At 40.6% G+C, this 16,787-nt stretch overlaps 2 protein-coding genes across 2 annotated transcripts in view; one reads left to right on the top strand and one right to left on the bottom strand.

The window, feature by feature from the left end:
* The window catches only part of Rabex-5 (Rabaptin-5-associated exchange factor for Rab5), a 44,403-nt gene that overhangs the window by 23,105 nt on the left and 4,511 nt on the right, over window positions 1-16,787 (top strand). The gene's annotated exons all lie outside the window — the stretch shown is intronic.
* On the bottom strand, window positions 2,906-16,669 carry dsd (attractin-like protein dsd). Its single transcript, XM_069041117.1, has 5 exons — window positions 16,029-16,669; window positions 9,989-10,713; window positions 7,950-9,938; window positions 4,401-4,785; window positions 2,906-4,346 (listed from the first exon to the last, which is right to left on the bottom strand). The coding sequence occupies exons 1-5, from the start codon at window positions 16,259-16,261 to the stop codon at window positions 3,887-3,889; spliced, it is 3,792 nt and encodes a 1,263-aa protein (XP_068897218.1). The 5' UTR covers window positions 16,262-16,669; the 3' UTR covers window positions 2,906-3,886.

Here is a 16,787-nt window from a genome sequence, read left to right as displayed (position 1 = left end):
GTTAAAGTAAACGAGGTAACTCCTACACTGTTGGTAGTAAAACCTTATTGGAACAAGCATTTAACGGTTCAAAAACCAAAAGATTTGGAAATGAAAGAGAGACTCGCTCGATGTTTATCTGCCTTATTTTCTTATTAAAGAAGATAAAGTTGTTTCAATTAAATATGCAAAGCTAAAGAGAAAATGTATACAAATCATTTTGGCCAAATATTTACTAAGTAGGTACATACCGAGTGATCAAAAAGGAAACAAATCAAGAGTCTGCCTCTTTTGTTTTATCGAAAAGTTTGTCTTTGATTGATTGATACGCATATGTATACTTGCTATGCACAGTCGTTTTATTGGCTGCCTACTTCTCGAAAAATCTATTAAAAATAAATTATCAATAAATAATTATTAATTAATAGTCGTATCCCACCTCCACCCGGCGGCACGGCAATTTTGCCGGAGTACATACACTATTACGGATAATACTATCAAGTAATAGTGCAGTGCTTATCAACATAATTACCGGCGTCTCGCCTCCACATTTTGACTTTTTTGTGTTTTATGTTCTGTGTCAATGTTAAGGAATTTCCTCACGATGTGACATGAGTATAATAATATACCTTTTTGAATTTCAACCACCAATGTGTTCTCTAAGTCCAAAATTTTTAAATTTTTAAAAAGAGATTGCGGTACTATTCCTGTTGCTGAAATTATAAATGGTAAAATCGAATTTTTTTCTAAACACCAAAGATTTCTCATAGCAACGGATAGTTCTAAATATTTATTAATTTTTGTATTATATGTTTGTGTTATATTGTGTGAATTTGGAACAGCTATATCTAAAAGATATGCTTGCTTTTGTTGTTTATTTAAAATTATAATTAATGCTTTATTTTCAATAGTAAAACCCATTTTACCACTTATTCTTGTTGGATAATTGTTGCTTATAACATAACTACCGTAGACATCTGTAAACTTTGCCGCAATAAAAAAACATTGTTTCCTAGGTTAACAACAGCACATCGTCGACGTTTCTTTGACATTTTCGCGAAAAATCTGCTTACCAGTAGCGTCGCGTTTGGCAACAAAGCTGGTAAATTACCCACTCTTACGAATGTAAAATGTTGCTCTTGTTTATTTTACACAACGTTATTATAAACGTTTCTAACATTCTAGGTGGCTGTGCGGTGTGCTATAGGTGCGCCGCTACGCCAACTATATATGTATGTTAGAAACATTTATAATAACCCTGTACATTTTCTCCATTATCAGATAATAATAATAATAAAATGCTCAATATATGTAATTCCAACGTCAAAAATTCATAAGGCATGACAACGGTAAACAATAACAAAATATGTATTAATTTGAATGGTTCATTGAAGGTTAAACAATGTTACCAAAATAGTTGTAGTTGTTAGATATTGTGGGTGTGTAGGTATGTAGGAAAAATCTTAATAGTAATAACGACTAATAGGTACTTTATTGATGAAAAATAACAACCATTACTATTACATTTTCATTCTTCATGTTTCGGTAAAAAATATCTTTTATTTGTGGATAATTGATTGAATTCATACGGCAGTTTGAACTTGAAACAGTTCCCCGCTTAATATAGGTAAAATATCCATGATTGATTTATTTATAATTATCTGAGTTCTCAAAAGGAATCGAATGCTAAATATACACAGTAATGGACGTGTAGGTAGCAACGAGCACGTTTGTGAAGTTTGTCTTTACCGCACATAAAACCAAAGACCTGAACGATATACGAGGGTGGTTCATCGTGTATTGAAAAATAAAAACTGTTTATCGTCGAACGGTCGAGTAAAAACGTCCAATTTAACCGGTGCTTCTTTTTGCATTTAAAAACTGGTTCAGCGAGCTTCGCTTCTTCCAAAAATGACCACTTGCGCCAGTTCTCGAACGAGCTAAATCCTAGTCGGCTCCACGTCAAATGCGACTTTATCAGACAGACTGCGGCAACACTTTGATCTCGAATTGTTTTGCTAATCCACCTAAATTCAACAAACTAATTAACTGATCATACACAGACCAAACTGATTTGGAGAATTCGGATACACTGACGAATACCTAATTACGCCCCGGGATGTACAACGGCGTCCTGCATTATCACCCCGGAGACTCCAGGTGGTGCAATCAACACCGACCGCATTAAATATTCTCCCGTACTGGAAAAAAGTCCGGGTCAAGGTCGCAAATTCAAAGGTGGAGGAGCGGCTTTTGTAAGGGAAATATGTCTTGACCGTGGAATTTTTAAGTGTCACTCCCGGTCTTCATTACGGCTCGAGAGGCGGACGCGTCTTGTTAAGATTCTGTCTCGGATTTAAAGAACTAGGATGTAACTCTAGTCCCGGAGGTGCATTCGAGACGCTTTATAATGGCCAATTATTAAAATTGCGATTCAGTTTTGAACACTGGAGAGTCTTCTTACAATTGTCGCCGGCGGCTAAAAAATGTCTCCAGACAAGAATTCTTGCGTCGAAGATCAAGTAACTTCCGACTTTCCATCAACCGTGAAAGATTCAAGCTTTCTGTAAAAATTTCAACTAATTTCGAACTCTTTATACTTTATTCAAATCGCTGTACACGTTTTTTTAGTCCAAAGTACTGAAATCTCGCGTCGACATTTCAAATTTTGTCTGGATGTACCGACAGGAACCGTACATTTGCAGATCAATCATTTGTAGTTTCACAGTCAGGCGGGAGGGAGCGCTTCGCGTAGATGGCGACACCGTTCCCGGAACTAGTGGAGTATCAATTTTAATTAACTGGGCCTGTCCTGTAATTAATTAATTAGTCACCCACGACGACCATTTTTCATTTAATTATGGATGTACCACGCTGGGACTGTCAAAATTGATGTGGGACGTCGTGTGGTGGAAATAAGCGAGTGTTGATAAGAAAACATATAACTAATGATATATTTACAATAGAAATAATTGTACATAATACAGTAGGTACATGGCAGTAAATAAAATGGAAAAGTGTTACTAAAATATCATCTTGTATCTAGTATATAAAATAAGATAAAACAGGTCTGCGTCGGGAGGATGTACAATTGTTTTTGACGAGTACACATCTGCGGAGGTTCCATTAGTACTGTTGAGAAAAAACCGACCGTAACGAGATCAGGACCGCAATAAAATATTCGTTCGAGGACTAGGCGGTCCGTTCAGTACAACTTGAGTGTCCTTAATCCATTACCAAAGGAGAAATGCGTAAAAAACTAGACGAGTTAAATGAAAGAAAACAAAAAAAGAGATGCAACGCTGCTCAATAATTGAAACGGGTTCGGATGAAAAGGCTACAACAAAAATTTAACAAGAAGTTTTAACGGATCTAATGGAAAAATATCATCAATATAAAAAACAATAAATATGTTCAGTCTCTCTTTAAAATGTCTTAAAAAAGCTCACCACACAAACTAGATTAAAAAATATATGTTGGAGAAAGGCTATTTAAAAAAGCATGTATGTAGTTAGTCATATTGCTAAAATTGCTTCAAAATACTTAGAAGAATATTGCAGGACTCGTCACAGGAAACGTGAGGATTCCATGCTGAGCTCTGGTACACCGAATATGAACTATTTCTGTAATATTTATTTAAATTGTCATTTCATGCTTCCTATGTAAAAAATTCAATAAACTGGACAACTTGGCCGACTTATCATGGAAATTATGTATCACAATTTTACATGAAGGTACTAACTACGGCCTACGCCGACACCGATCGGGTCTTTAGACGCTTCAACGTAAGTACGGCTTCCAATAGCACGACGACCACGAAATCAGAATTTGTTCGATTGAGAATCTCGACACGCCCCGGTCTGCGGACCCGCGACGGCGCCAACCTGAAACTGATCAGAGAAAACAACTAAAGACAACTATCCGGATGCTGGCTTTGCGACTTCCGCGTCTTCCCCGTCTTCGTCTCGGTCTTGACCTGATCGATGCTCATCTTCCTGGGGTTGCCCAGGGTGACCAGAGCGCTGGCGATGGCCAGACCGGCGGACTGCCCTTTGGCAGTGTACGGCTCGCAGCCGGTCGGCAACCTGACCAGCAGACTCAACACGGCGGCCTTGTTGCCGAAGCACGGCTCGAGGGCGATCGGACTGGGGGCGTCGCGCTTCTTCCTCTTCACGTCCCCGATTATCGAGATTCCGTTTTCGAAGTCCATCTTCTCCTTCACTTCCAGCTCGACGAGGACCTGGGAGAACGGCCGGGACGCCATCTGTTCCATTTCGACGAACAGACGCTGCCGTCTGCGGTACATGTCGTAGCGCTGCTTGATCTTCCACAGGATGGCGGCGAACAACAACAACAACAAGAAACACCTGCGGACAGAGGTTTGAGCTGGACGGGCCTCGCCGCAAAAACGCGACACTCACGAAGAAAAAGTGATGAAAAACTGCTGCAGATTCAGCTTGGGATACTGAGAGAACGAGATCTGTATCCACAAGGGCGGCTGGAAGTCGTACACGTACACGTAGAACGTGGTCAAAGTTACGTTGTCTTCGATGCCGAAGTTGTATTCAGACTTTGCAAATTTGGACCTGAAAGTTGTGCAGTTGTGATCTACGTAGATCGGCTTCTCCTCTTTGGAGTTGCCCCTGCGGATTGTTATGTTCATCTTGGCAAGAACCGAACATGTTATCGAGAAGTCGGCGTCGATGTCGGCTTTAATCGGGGAGTTGCGGAAGTTTATTTGGGTGTAGTGGCGGTCTTCTTTCTTCGACAGGTTGAAGGTGAACTGGTAGTCTATTGTTAAATCGTCTGCAAAAATAGTCCATCGTCAAAATGCGAAAAGAAATAGAAACATTCCACATTTAAAAACGCACAATCGATCATAAAAATTGCAACACCGAGGAACGATTCTTTTGTATTTTTAGTTCGGTGAAGTGAATCAAATTTCAGACTGCAAAATCGCTGTGTAAATTTCTTTCAAATGACTATTTCACACAAGATGTTTATTCTACTACTGTATGAGGTAACTAACTGGTTGCCAAAAAACAGGGGGCACTTAAAATAAAAAAAATGTCACAATACGAATGAAATCATCCCACAACAAATTTCGTCTGTTAATCGATTACGTGACAAAAGTATACACGTGGCACAAAAACAAATGTATTGTTCTCAAAGTAATGACTGAAAATGTTTACCGTTATGCCCCAGACAACACTATTTAATCGATATTACGACAACAACCTGTAATTTCTTCCTGTCACTCTTCTAGTCGTTAAATTGTGGTTTACACACTTCATAAAATTAAAAAAAAAAAAAACGGAGGATGCAGTCGTCAATTTGTTACATAGTAGACATAAAATTGCAGCAGATAAGTCAGCGTTGCACTTGCGCAGTGGAACAATCTTGTAAAGATGTTTGTGGGTTGTGCTCTAGTCATTCCCTAAATCTTCAACTACTTTCTTAGCAGTAGAAGTCTTCCAGTTGATTTTCTGTCATTTACCAATCTAATCCGAACAAATTTGTTGATTACATTTCCAAAATGAGCCACCAAAGACCTTTCTTTCATCTAAGACTGAACCACTCATCGTCATCATTGTTGAATGTTCCATTTCGACAATAAGACATTACAATAAGTGTAGCCTGCTCCGGGGATAAACCATTCTTGTTGCTACAGCAAAAGGGTGTTTAAAGTCCATCTTTTTTTTTAAACAATTGTCAATATTCACTCAAAGACCAGACTGTACCACCCTAAAACAATTCGTTTCCGAACACGGTATCGTAAAATCGTCCTCAATCAGGTTTGAGGTTATGTCAGTAATTTTCAAATGTCAAAAAAGTTTCAGATAAGCAAATTTTATACCAAAAGGCAAGGAACACAGACGATAATGACACTAAAAAAAGCAACTGGACATATACAGCTAAACAGGAAAATGGAAATGTATTTAATGGGTAATACCCACTTATACCTACTTATAAGTTTATTAATTTTCAGAATCTGATTCAAAATTTTCAGACCCCCAATTGTCTTCCGAATCCAATTCTGCGGAAAGTTGAATTATTATTGAAAGAATGTCCTCAACTGGTAGAATTCCCATCAATTTTTTCCGGTCCTCTCTAATCAGTTCCTCGCAGTGAAGAACAACTATTGGCCCACATTTCTTTCGTTAGCATGGTCGGTTCTTCTGTCTGCATTTCGTCACATAATCTAATAATTGCTCATTTTTCTCGTTGTGTTAAGGGCCGTCCAGATTCTTGCTTTCGGAAACTTATTTTACTTTTTATTTTAATTTTTAAATTTAAAAGTTATTGCGGCTTCAGTAGCGCAAGCGCCTTCACATCAAAAATATCAAAATGGCTGACATACAATTGGCATTTTACGTTGCCAACCTAATAATCATCAAATAACTAGTGGCTCATACCAACATGACATCACAAACAACGAGGTAACTTTGAAAGATTCATTTTTGTTCGACACTGTCAGAATTTGAAAATTTTCTCCTGTGTGAACGGATTTTGATAAATGTCACAACTTGTCAAAACGAAACGTCAAGCTAATTTTAAGATTTTAAGCGATTTGGAGTCTTTAAGGGGCTCGTCAAACAAAAAAACGTTGTATTCAACTCGTTTGTGTGTAAATTGGACTCTTTAAGATTGAGTGGGCTCGTTTCACCCGCGTTTTAACGGCCCACTCATGCCATAAAGAGTCCAATTTACACACGAACTCGTTAAATAAACTACTAGTTGCTGCCGTAACAAACTCCGAACACCGTAATTTGCACTTTGAAAAATAATAAACAATGAAAACTGCAAAGTGACAAATGCGAAATGTCAAATGTCAAAATTACATTTACAAATGCACAATTTGGGAGGCGACAAACCTTCTATGCGTATAATCACAGTTACCTATGATCTTAGAAACATTTGTAATAAAAGTTGGTTGCAAAAGAAAACGAGAAAGAAAAAGGTCCTCATGTAAAATGCATTCACGTTGTTTTGACATAATGGGAGGCCATAGAAATTTTGCATTTAATTTGGTAGTAAAGTTGTCTGTTGCCTAAAGTTATGTTTTTCTAAGTTTGAGGTTATAAATAACGTCAATGCTAATGCATTGTTGTCACTTTTACTTTTACTTGTTTGCAATAGAAGAATAATACTCCGACATCGCGGGAAATTTGGCAACATGTTATGTTCATTTTGATAGGTTCGCAATCCGCATGTCAGGCACTTTAGTGACGAAAATCAAACAGTGTGTCTAACGTTAAAAAAATAAATCATGGCCTTCCATTATGCCAAAACAACATGAACGGTGTTTAAATTTGGTTTTGTCCATTTGTCAATTAATTGTCTACTTAACAATGTCTATCAAGTAATTTTTTAAAATGGCATTGAATTTTGATCACAATTCTCACCTATCTCTCAATGAGTCAATTTTATTCTGACAGTTTCGGGTTGTTTTTTGCAATCAACTGTACCTAAATTGAGTAAAAAAATTCCAATGGCAAAGAAAAAAAGAGAATCGTATAAAAATCATCTGATATGATATACCAAAAAACAGAACGTGAATTACATATCTGTAATAAAAAAAAAAAATGTCAAATTTACGGTAGGAATTCAGAAATCGAGAGGCGGCAAATCTATACGTAATCATAAAAATCATAGCCAACTACGATGTTTGCAAAAGTTATTATCACAATCCTGTATTTTTTAGGCATACAACGAATGAGTACGATAAAAATCGGCATAACATTTTTCATGTTGTGTTGCAATATTTTCGACCGAAGCGCATTTAGATAATTACAAGTTCAGCATAACAGGACTAATTTATATTTGGACGGAGACAATAATCTCTTAATTCGTGTCGTCTGCACCAACCGGAATGGTATTTAGAGCACGACAATTAACAACAACGTTACATTGTTGGGCGAATTAGGCATCAAACAATGGTGAACGATACGATCAATTACTGTACTCACAATAACAGGACTCCTTGTTGATGGGATCGGAATTGTAGTGGTTGGTGGCGTCGCACTTCTCGCAGTGATCCCCGATCAACCCCTTGGTCGTACAATAGCACTTCCCCGACTCCGGGTGGCAGTGCGTCGCTTGGCCGTTGCACTCGCACGGCTGACACTTGCCACCGTTGACCGGGTTGCCCCAATACCCCTTGACGCAGTGTTCGCACTGGTTGCCCATGGTGAGATTGCGGCAGGGCAGGCAGATGCTGGTGTTGGCCACGCAACTCGCGTGCCCGTTGCACTGGCAGAGCGGACACGTGGTGAAGTGCCACCTGTCCGGGGGGCACGTGCTCGACGGCAGCGACTCCGTGTGCAGGGTGGGCCCCGCGTATCCCCCCGGCATGCACTTGCCCAGGCCCGTCTTGGAGCCGTCGTCGCACCAGCCGCACGCCGGATCGTCGCGGCACTTGGCGCACGTCGAGTAGAAGCTGCACTGGGAGTTCTCGTCGCTTCCCCTGGTGCGGCACTTGCTGCCGACCGTCGTCCACTCGCGGCACTGCCCGTAGGGGAAGCTCGCCGTGTAGGCGTTCTTGTCGACGCAGCGGCCCTCGTTCTGGCACCAGATGCACTCCTCCTGGGTGCAGTTGACGCACGAGTTGTACTCGGAACAGACCTTTTGACACTGGATTGGCTCCGCGGCGGCGGTCACGTTGGAAGGCAAGGGGTAGACGCATTTGGCGTGCTCGAACCGCCACCTGCACGACGTCTGCGACGTGCACGCCGTGCAGGTGTGCAGCTGCTTGCAGATGGGGGTCGGGTCCTCCGGGCACTGCTCCAGCTTGCCGATGTTCGACTCCGAGCTGTTCCTGCACTTCTTGTTGTGCATGCACGCGCTGCCGCACCAGACGCACTCGCTCGTCGTCTGGACGCAGCCGAAGCAGTCCTCCAGCTTCTCGCACCGGCCCTCGTTCTGGATCACGCTGTGCGTGATCATCGTCCGGTTCAGCTCCGGACACCGCACGATCAGGCCGTCCGCCTGCGACGTCAGGTTCCTCGACGGGATGTTCTGGATGGCCGTGCAGAAGTTGTTCCGCATGTCCCAGACGCACTTCATTCCGGGCCTCTTGCTCAGACAGTCGTTGGACGTGTAGTACGACGAACAGTTCCCGGGGGTGTACTTCAACATGTCGGACAACATCTGGCCGTCGAAGCCGCCGTAGATGTACAACGAACCCTCGAAGACGACGGCCGAATGACCGAACCGCGCCAAGTCGGCGTGAATGTCTTTTGGCACCTGGAGCACCTGCCAAGTGTCGCAGGTGACGTCGTACGCCAGAAACTCCGAACTGTAGCACTTGGCGCCGAAACTGTGCAGGGTGTCGTTGTGGGTGTTGCCCCCGAAGACCAACATCAACCCTCCGGAGACGAACGTCGCGGTGTGGAGGAAACGCGCCGAAGGGGCGTCCTTCAGCAAGATCCACACCCTCGAGTTGGGGTCGTACGAGTACAGACTTTTGCTCAAGACTTGAGCCGACTCGTTCTCCGAGACCACTCCCCCGTACACGTAGATCTTTCCAGTCAACGGGTCCCAGCTGGAAGTGTGACCGTATCCTCCCTTGACAGGATATCCTCTGGTGTTGACGATGCGCCACTCTCTGGTACCAAAGTAGTACTCCTGCACCGTGTTCAGATAGCCGAAGTGAGGCGAGTGGCCAAAAAGGACGATCATCCTGTCAGCCTTTTTGTTGTTGTATTCGACCACCGTAGCAGTGTGTCCTGCTGATTTCAAAGGACCACACATCAAGTAGGTGGCGTTGCAGGGGTCAGCCTTCACTGTGATATTCTCCCAAGTCTTGGCGTTTATGTCGAAAGCCCAAACTTCGGAAGTTGGACCAAAATTCCCCAAAACTCCCCCGTAGAGGAAGATCTTGTCGCCGTAGATGACGGTAGAGTGGCCGTAGCGCTTCGACGGCTTCATCGAAATGTGCGGCGTCTCCCACACGTTCCCTAAAATGACAGTCGGTAAAACAGAAACCTATCATGACAGGTAGACTTACCGTTAAAATCGTATACGTAAAGCATAAACTCCCTGTGATAATTCTCCCCCGCCAACTCCCTGTGGTAGTTCTCCCCCGCGATAACATACATCGAGTCCCTCCACACCGCCGCCCCGTGGGACGCCGACCCCGGGGGCACGAAGCTCTGCACCTTCACCGTCTCCCAGTACCCGTTGGGGGCGTACTGGCTGCAGTCGTCCCCTCTGTAGTCGCCGTCGCACCGGCACCCGAACTCCGGCTCGCACCGCCCCCGGCCCTGGTGTTTGCCGCAATTGTCGGGACATTCTTGCAGGTGGCATGCCGCCCCCGTCCAGCCGCCGTTGCACGTGCACACTTGGTCGATGCAGATGCCGTTGCCGCTGCAGTCCACTCCGGAGATCTTCGAGGGACAGGCGTTGAGACGGTAGGTCATGTTGAAGCCGGACATGTTGAAAGCGTCGTCGCTGAAGAAGTGCACCAGAGCGGAGCCGGACGTGGCCACCACTTCAGGTATCCGACGGATGCTGTAGTCGCCCTTGTACATGAGACCGCTGAAGACGGCCAACAAGGGGGAGTTGACGCTGTCGCCGTCGAAGATGTACAGGTGATCCCAGCCGCATTCGGTGGCGAATTCGTCCAAGTGGAGGGTGATGGAGGTGTTGGGGGCGTCGATCAGCCAGCTGCATTTCACGCTCAGGGAGTAGTTGCCCAGGCCGTCGTGGATCGTGCCCGTCGAGGTGCCGAGCCTGCAAAAGTAGATAGTGTCATTAGGGGACAAAAACTGGCGGTAAAGTAAATTTTCGAAAAATTGGTTCTAAAAATTTCGACAAGAGGAGGGCCCGTTTTGATACTAGGTCTTTCAAATGTTCGAAATCATGAAAAATGTGCCAAAAAAAGACACAAAAACTGCGATAAAAACCGGGAAAACTTCCACAGAAATGTAGAAAATTGAGAAAATAAATTTGACAATGCATAGACGATGTAAAAATGTTTCACTTTTTGTCTTTGGGATACGGTTGGAGGCGATGGGTCTTACCAGAGGACACAAATTATGTCTTTTTTGTCCTTTTTTTTTTCTTCTTGTAATGAAGTCATTAACATTATCGTTCACATATTTATTTTATTATAAGTTATTACTTATGTATAATTTTGGTAAGAATTATGTAATCTGTCACAAAAGCACCCGAGATTGGTTACGCAGCGCAAATAACGGGTGACTATTAAAATTTTCACTTGGAGTTGGCTTTGAACGAGTTTTTATTTTTTCTGTACTTTAGACACACGCAAGAACGAACGACAAATGACAGTCAGTACAATTGAAACATAACCAAATTAAGAGAAAAACATTTATTGAAATGTCAAATTTGTCAGTGTCTAAGCCAACCCTAAGTGAAAATTTTAATAGTCACCCGTTATAAATTTTGCAACAAAAACGTTAATCTTCCTAACGTATAAAATGGAAGTTTTTATGATAGCTTGATATGTTTAGTACGCAACGGATGAGAAGCGAAATCTGGAGAGCACTGAAAATCTGGATATGGAAAACTAGAAGTAGATATCAGTGCCGTCCAGAACACGAGTAAAGTGAAAAAAATTAACTATTACTGTCGAGTGTTTAAACATTTTTGTGGTCAAGTGGCCTGCTTTTGTTTCCGTTAACGTATGGCGTAGCTTCATCAGCTTACAAATATTACGTGAAACAGGAAGTGTTGATGGAAAAAATGGAAGTGGACGACCAAAATACGTATTTCAGCAATCGTTGAAGAATTAGTGAAATAACATAAAATGTCATTTATCACAACAAATGAAGTTATGCATCTGAAGGATTTGTCAAGTAAAAAGACGACCTACCTTTGGAAAAGAGAAAACCACTGCTCGACCACAAATTTATCTGAACACTCGTTATGTGTTACCAGTTTTATAAATTAAGTTGACATTTTTCAAATTTGTAAACATACAGGGTGTCTCAAAATTCGCGAATTCAGAATTCAGAACGTGGTAGGGAAGGACCCAGTGGAGCTCGAAAAATACTTAGAAAAAAAAATCGCTCTTTCTGAAGAAGATATAAGCACTTTAATTTTGTTCAATACATAGCAGCCTTCATATCCACAGTGACAGAATATTATTCTAGCTACGTTACCGTTCCATTTTTAAGAAAAATTTCAAAAATTTAAGATTTTTTAACTCCAAAGCTATTCTTCAAAAAAATGTTTTACGTTATTATTTTCCACAATCATCTACACCATAAATAAAAATAAACACTGAACTTTTCAACCTGTATTTGAAGAAAACGCACTTCAAAGAGTGCACCTTCAGACCAATGTGTCTTTGTGGGGGGAGTCCCGATTTTTTTTTATTTCCATATTTGGACTACTGAAGTTATCCCCTATAACGCTCTGAATTCGGAATTGGGCAAATTTTGAGACACCCTGTATTTCTTGATCGGAAGACAAAAATTTTCCAAATACTTTTATAGCAATCGCAAGACAACAATTAATTTTTCAATAACAATAATAAATGGTCCCGGGTTCAATTCCAACCCAGGGAGAAATTAAAAAAAAAAAAAGGTTATATTCTGTCTCGTGATTCGGAAGTCACGTTAAGCCATTGGTCCCGGTCTATTGAGTTGGTCATCATGCCCCTCATAGATTTGTAAAACCAGTCCTAGACTGTGTAACACATTTTTTGATAGAACAATCTTAACTGACATTCATATTAAGCATAACAGACCAGACATTATAATTTTAAATAAACAACAAAAGCAAGCATATCTTTTAGATATAGCTGTTCCAAATTCACATAATATAACACAGACATATAACACAAAAATTAATAAATATTTAGAGCTGTCCGTTGCTATGAGAAATCTTTGGTGCTTAGAAAAAATTTCGATTTTACCACTTGTAATTTCAGCAACGGGAATAGTACCGCAATCTCTTTTTAAAAATTTAAAAATTCTGGATTTAGATAACACATTGGTAGTTGAAATTCAAAAAGGTATATTATTATACTCATGTCACATCGTGAGGAAGTTCCTTAACATTGACACAGAACATAATACACAACAAAGTCAAAATGCGGAGGCGAGACGCCGGTAATTATGTTGATAAGCACTGCACTATTACTTGATAGTAATATCCGTAATAGTGTATGTACTCCGGCAAAATTGCCGTGCCGCCGGGTGGAGGTGGGATAGTATAAATTACTTCATTAGAAATAATTTTCAACAGAGAAAAACTTCACGAATGTTTTCTTTAAACTTCTTAGACTTTATAAAAAAGCTCTCAAGATTGATAAGGCTTTTTTATATTATTGATTGTATCCGAATCTTCTAGATTTAAAAGGGCGTATCCGCTGAACAAACATTGCGAAACTCTCTGTTATATTAACTGTTGCTTATTGTTTCAGACAGAATCTTTCTCTCCAAAGTATTGGCTGAAAATTATTTAACGAACTCGCCAAAAGCTTATTCACTAAATTATAGTTTTCAATAAAAATAATGAAATAATTTGCAAAAAAAAACACCACCGACGAATGCGGCCTCTTGAATCTTTTTCTTTCTTTTTTAATTTTAAAAAATTGTTGGTCACTGTCGCTTGTTTACTCAATGGTTGTCAACCTTTTTGAATTCACAACACACTACTCATCTAGTACGTAGTTTTTATAGCGTTTTTTTTTTTAAAAAAGAACGTTTATTACAAAATAATTGCCTCTTTCAAGGCTGAGACAAGTCCACGTACAAATAAAAATATCCACACACATAATGTGCATGGAGTAGCGTCATCAGCTGTCAAAACATAGACGTCAAAGCTCACTTCTTGCGAACAAGAAACGATGAAAATTATTTCCTTAGCAACAGTTCATTTTAGAACTTGCAGAAGAGAACTTTTCTAGTTTTGTTATACGAAAGGGAAGTTGTGTATCTGAAGGAAATATCAAAAGCAATCAACTAAAAAAATAAACTGAGCTTGACCACAAATTTTTTTGAACGCTCGTTATCTGGCGCATCCCACAAACCAGCCAAGTAACTCATTTCGAACAACATTTTTTTGTTTGTTTGTTTTGTTGTGTTGTTCAGAGACAATTTATCACCATTTTGAACATGATTGTTATTTACTTCTCTTTCAATTTTACTTTTTATACTCAACAAGATTGTACGATGACGCATTTTCTTTTCACTCCTCTGCATGTTTCACAAAAACTGAATACGCTCTGCGAGCCAATAAACGAACGAATGAACATGCAACAAACAACTTCCAAGAAGGGTGGTTTACCGTTGTTTCTCGAATTTTCTTTGATCTCACCGCTTCTCTGCGGAAACACTAAACTTATACAAACATTGTGTTTCTTTTTCTGTCGAGATTAAAGAACACCGAGGAACACATACCAACTTTCATCTGCTCCTCTGTGGCTGTCATAGCTTAAGAATTTTTAAAAGCAATTTAAATAACTCTCACATTCTCGGACAAGAACTCCTAACTGCTCCTCATTTCTAGACGTATTTATGCGCAAAGAAATCGTCCAGAATTCTTATCTCGCTCATATTAACAACACCAAGCAAGATAACAAGTTTGCAGAATAAAATTTGCAATTTAGCACAAATTAACCCAAATATCAAAATTTACAAATAAATTATGTAATCTGAAATGTACGTACACTTAATTGGAACAAATTTAATTGTTTTCATCTTGATTTGGTCACTTTTTATCACTACTTCATTTTTTCAATAATGCTTTTGCTACAAGATTTGATTGGCAACAATTATAAATTTGGTTTACTAGTGCATGGTCGATTTAACTTCCAACCACTGAAGTAAAAATAGTGTTTTTGCGATTCAAATACTGTGAAATAGCCCCCAAATTTGAGCCCCCAAATTTGGAAAACTATGACACTGTCAGGGGTTGGAGTTGTAGTTGAGTTGCTAGAAAATACCCAAGGATCACAGTTTTCCAAATTTGGGACTATTTCACAGTATTTGAATCGCAAAAACACTATTTTTACTTCAGTTACACTTTTGTGTAAACTAAAAAAATCTACAAATCATTCAGCTTCAACTGATTTGATGCCTTGGTAGTGACACTGGCTCACCACAGCAAAAACGCCCCTGAAGTTGACATTGACGTTTTAGCGTAACGAAATGAACAAAACGAAAAAAATCCAGCGGAATGTTCGAGTCAAAACAACAAAAACTTGACGATGACGTTTGGTTTCTTCATTTCTCGAGTTGTCATCACTTATCAGCGTTTCTGCAACACCACGATCTGACCTGAGTGTGTAGTTTCGGGAAATACTCCGACAAAAAATATGCGAACTCTGATAATGACCACGAACACGATAATGTTTTGCGTCTGTCAGCACGGCTCTAACTTTCTTTTTTGTAAAAACAATCACGTGCTTGCGTAACGCGGACGCATCTGCCGTTGTCCATTGTTCGAATGCATCCCGGTGAAAGTTTCCAAAAAAATCCTCTTCCTCGAGCGTTGCGTTGCAGCAAACGCAACAAGAACGACCGATTTAAAAATAGCTTTCGTGTTTTTAGTGGTGGTATCATCGTTAGCCTTGCTACTGGCAATAGCGACAATTATTTCGCTTAATTTTGAAATGCGCACTCGTACAAAAATACGATCAAGGTTTATGTTAATGTAAAGAGTTTTGGAAATGCTGCACTCAGCACTGGTGTTCATTATCTTTGCGTTATTTTTACGCAAGTGGAGAAAATCACTTGGGACCAGACAAAGACCCACGTTATGTAAAGAATGTGCTAAATGTTTGTTAAATGTTAAACGATTTGACACAAGATAGTGGGCAAGCTTCCTGGTTAAATTGTTAACAAAAGAGTCAGGAAGCTGGTTCGGGTACAAAGAGACAGATTTACAGAGTTCAAATAATATCACAAATAAATATTCAACTCTCGTTGAACGAGCAGAAAACAAATCTGCAGTAAATAAAGTATGTAGATGGTGATCGCCGATTGATTAGTTGATTTGTGATGATCTTGATGGGTATCGAAAGTGCGATGATTTGGTCGAGATGGGGCAAACAGATAAGCAGCCTCTCTTACCGTACTTTCCCTCCGCAAAACTGGCACTGGGGCCCCTGCCATCCGTCATAACAAACACAAGTCTCGTTTTTACACACCCCATTGCCACTGCAACTAGTATCAGAACACTTGGCCCTGACCAAAGAACACACATTTAAAACCAGAACCGCACAACACACAGCTTGCCACAGGTGACATTTTCGACGATACTTCGACTTGAACAAGAACAAAAACATTTGCAAAATTTCTAACATTTTCTTATTACCACCATTATCCACTTTACAGTTGCATTACGTCGACGTCAAAACAAAACGGTAAATTTTAATGGAACCGATTGTCGCCTGGCCGACAGCTACCCGAAGAATACTTGACGTCAATGGAATGTTGAGGATTCGTTCGTTGCAGTGGTTATTTTAATAACTTGCGAACTTGCTACTGGACAGACTTTATTTTCCATATTTTTGACATTCACACATAACAGATGAAATGTCACTGGACGCAGCGCCACCAACTTGAGAGACGAACAGAAACTGGCAACCTGGCAACGGCGACGGCAAGTCACCAGATCCGCAGCAACCCTGCGCCGTAGCTTGCAAAAATGCAAAAATCAACAAAATGTTTATTCGCAATGTACACCGATAAACATGCAAATTGCGCGTTTCGTTGGCGTTGCAACGAATATGCAGACAGGAAATGATATTCTGGACCCGGTCCTGCTCTCTGCCCATCTAGCGTATTGCTGGTTTCATAACCAGCTCCCCCGAGAGATTCTGATTCTGT

Source organism: Tenebrio molitor, chromosome 3 (assembly GCF_963966145.1).
Source record: "Tenebrio molitor chromosome 3, icTenMoli1.1, whole genome shotgun sequence".
NCBI lineage: Eukaryota > Metazoa > Arthropoda > Insecta > Coleoptera > Tenebrionidae > Tenebrio > Tenebrio molitor.
Note: the sequence above shows the minus strand (reverse complement) of the source record. Positions and strands in the feature narration are given on the sequence as shown.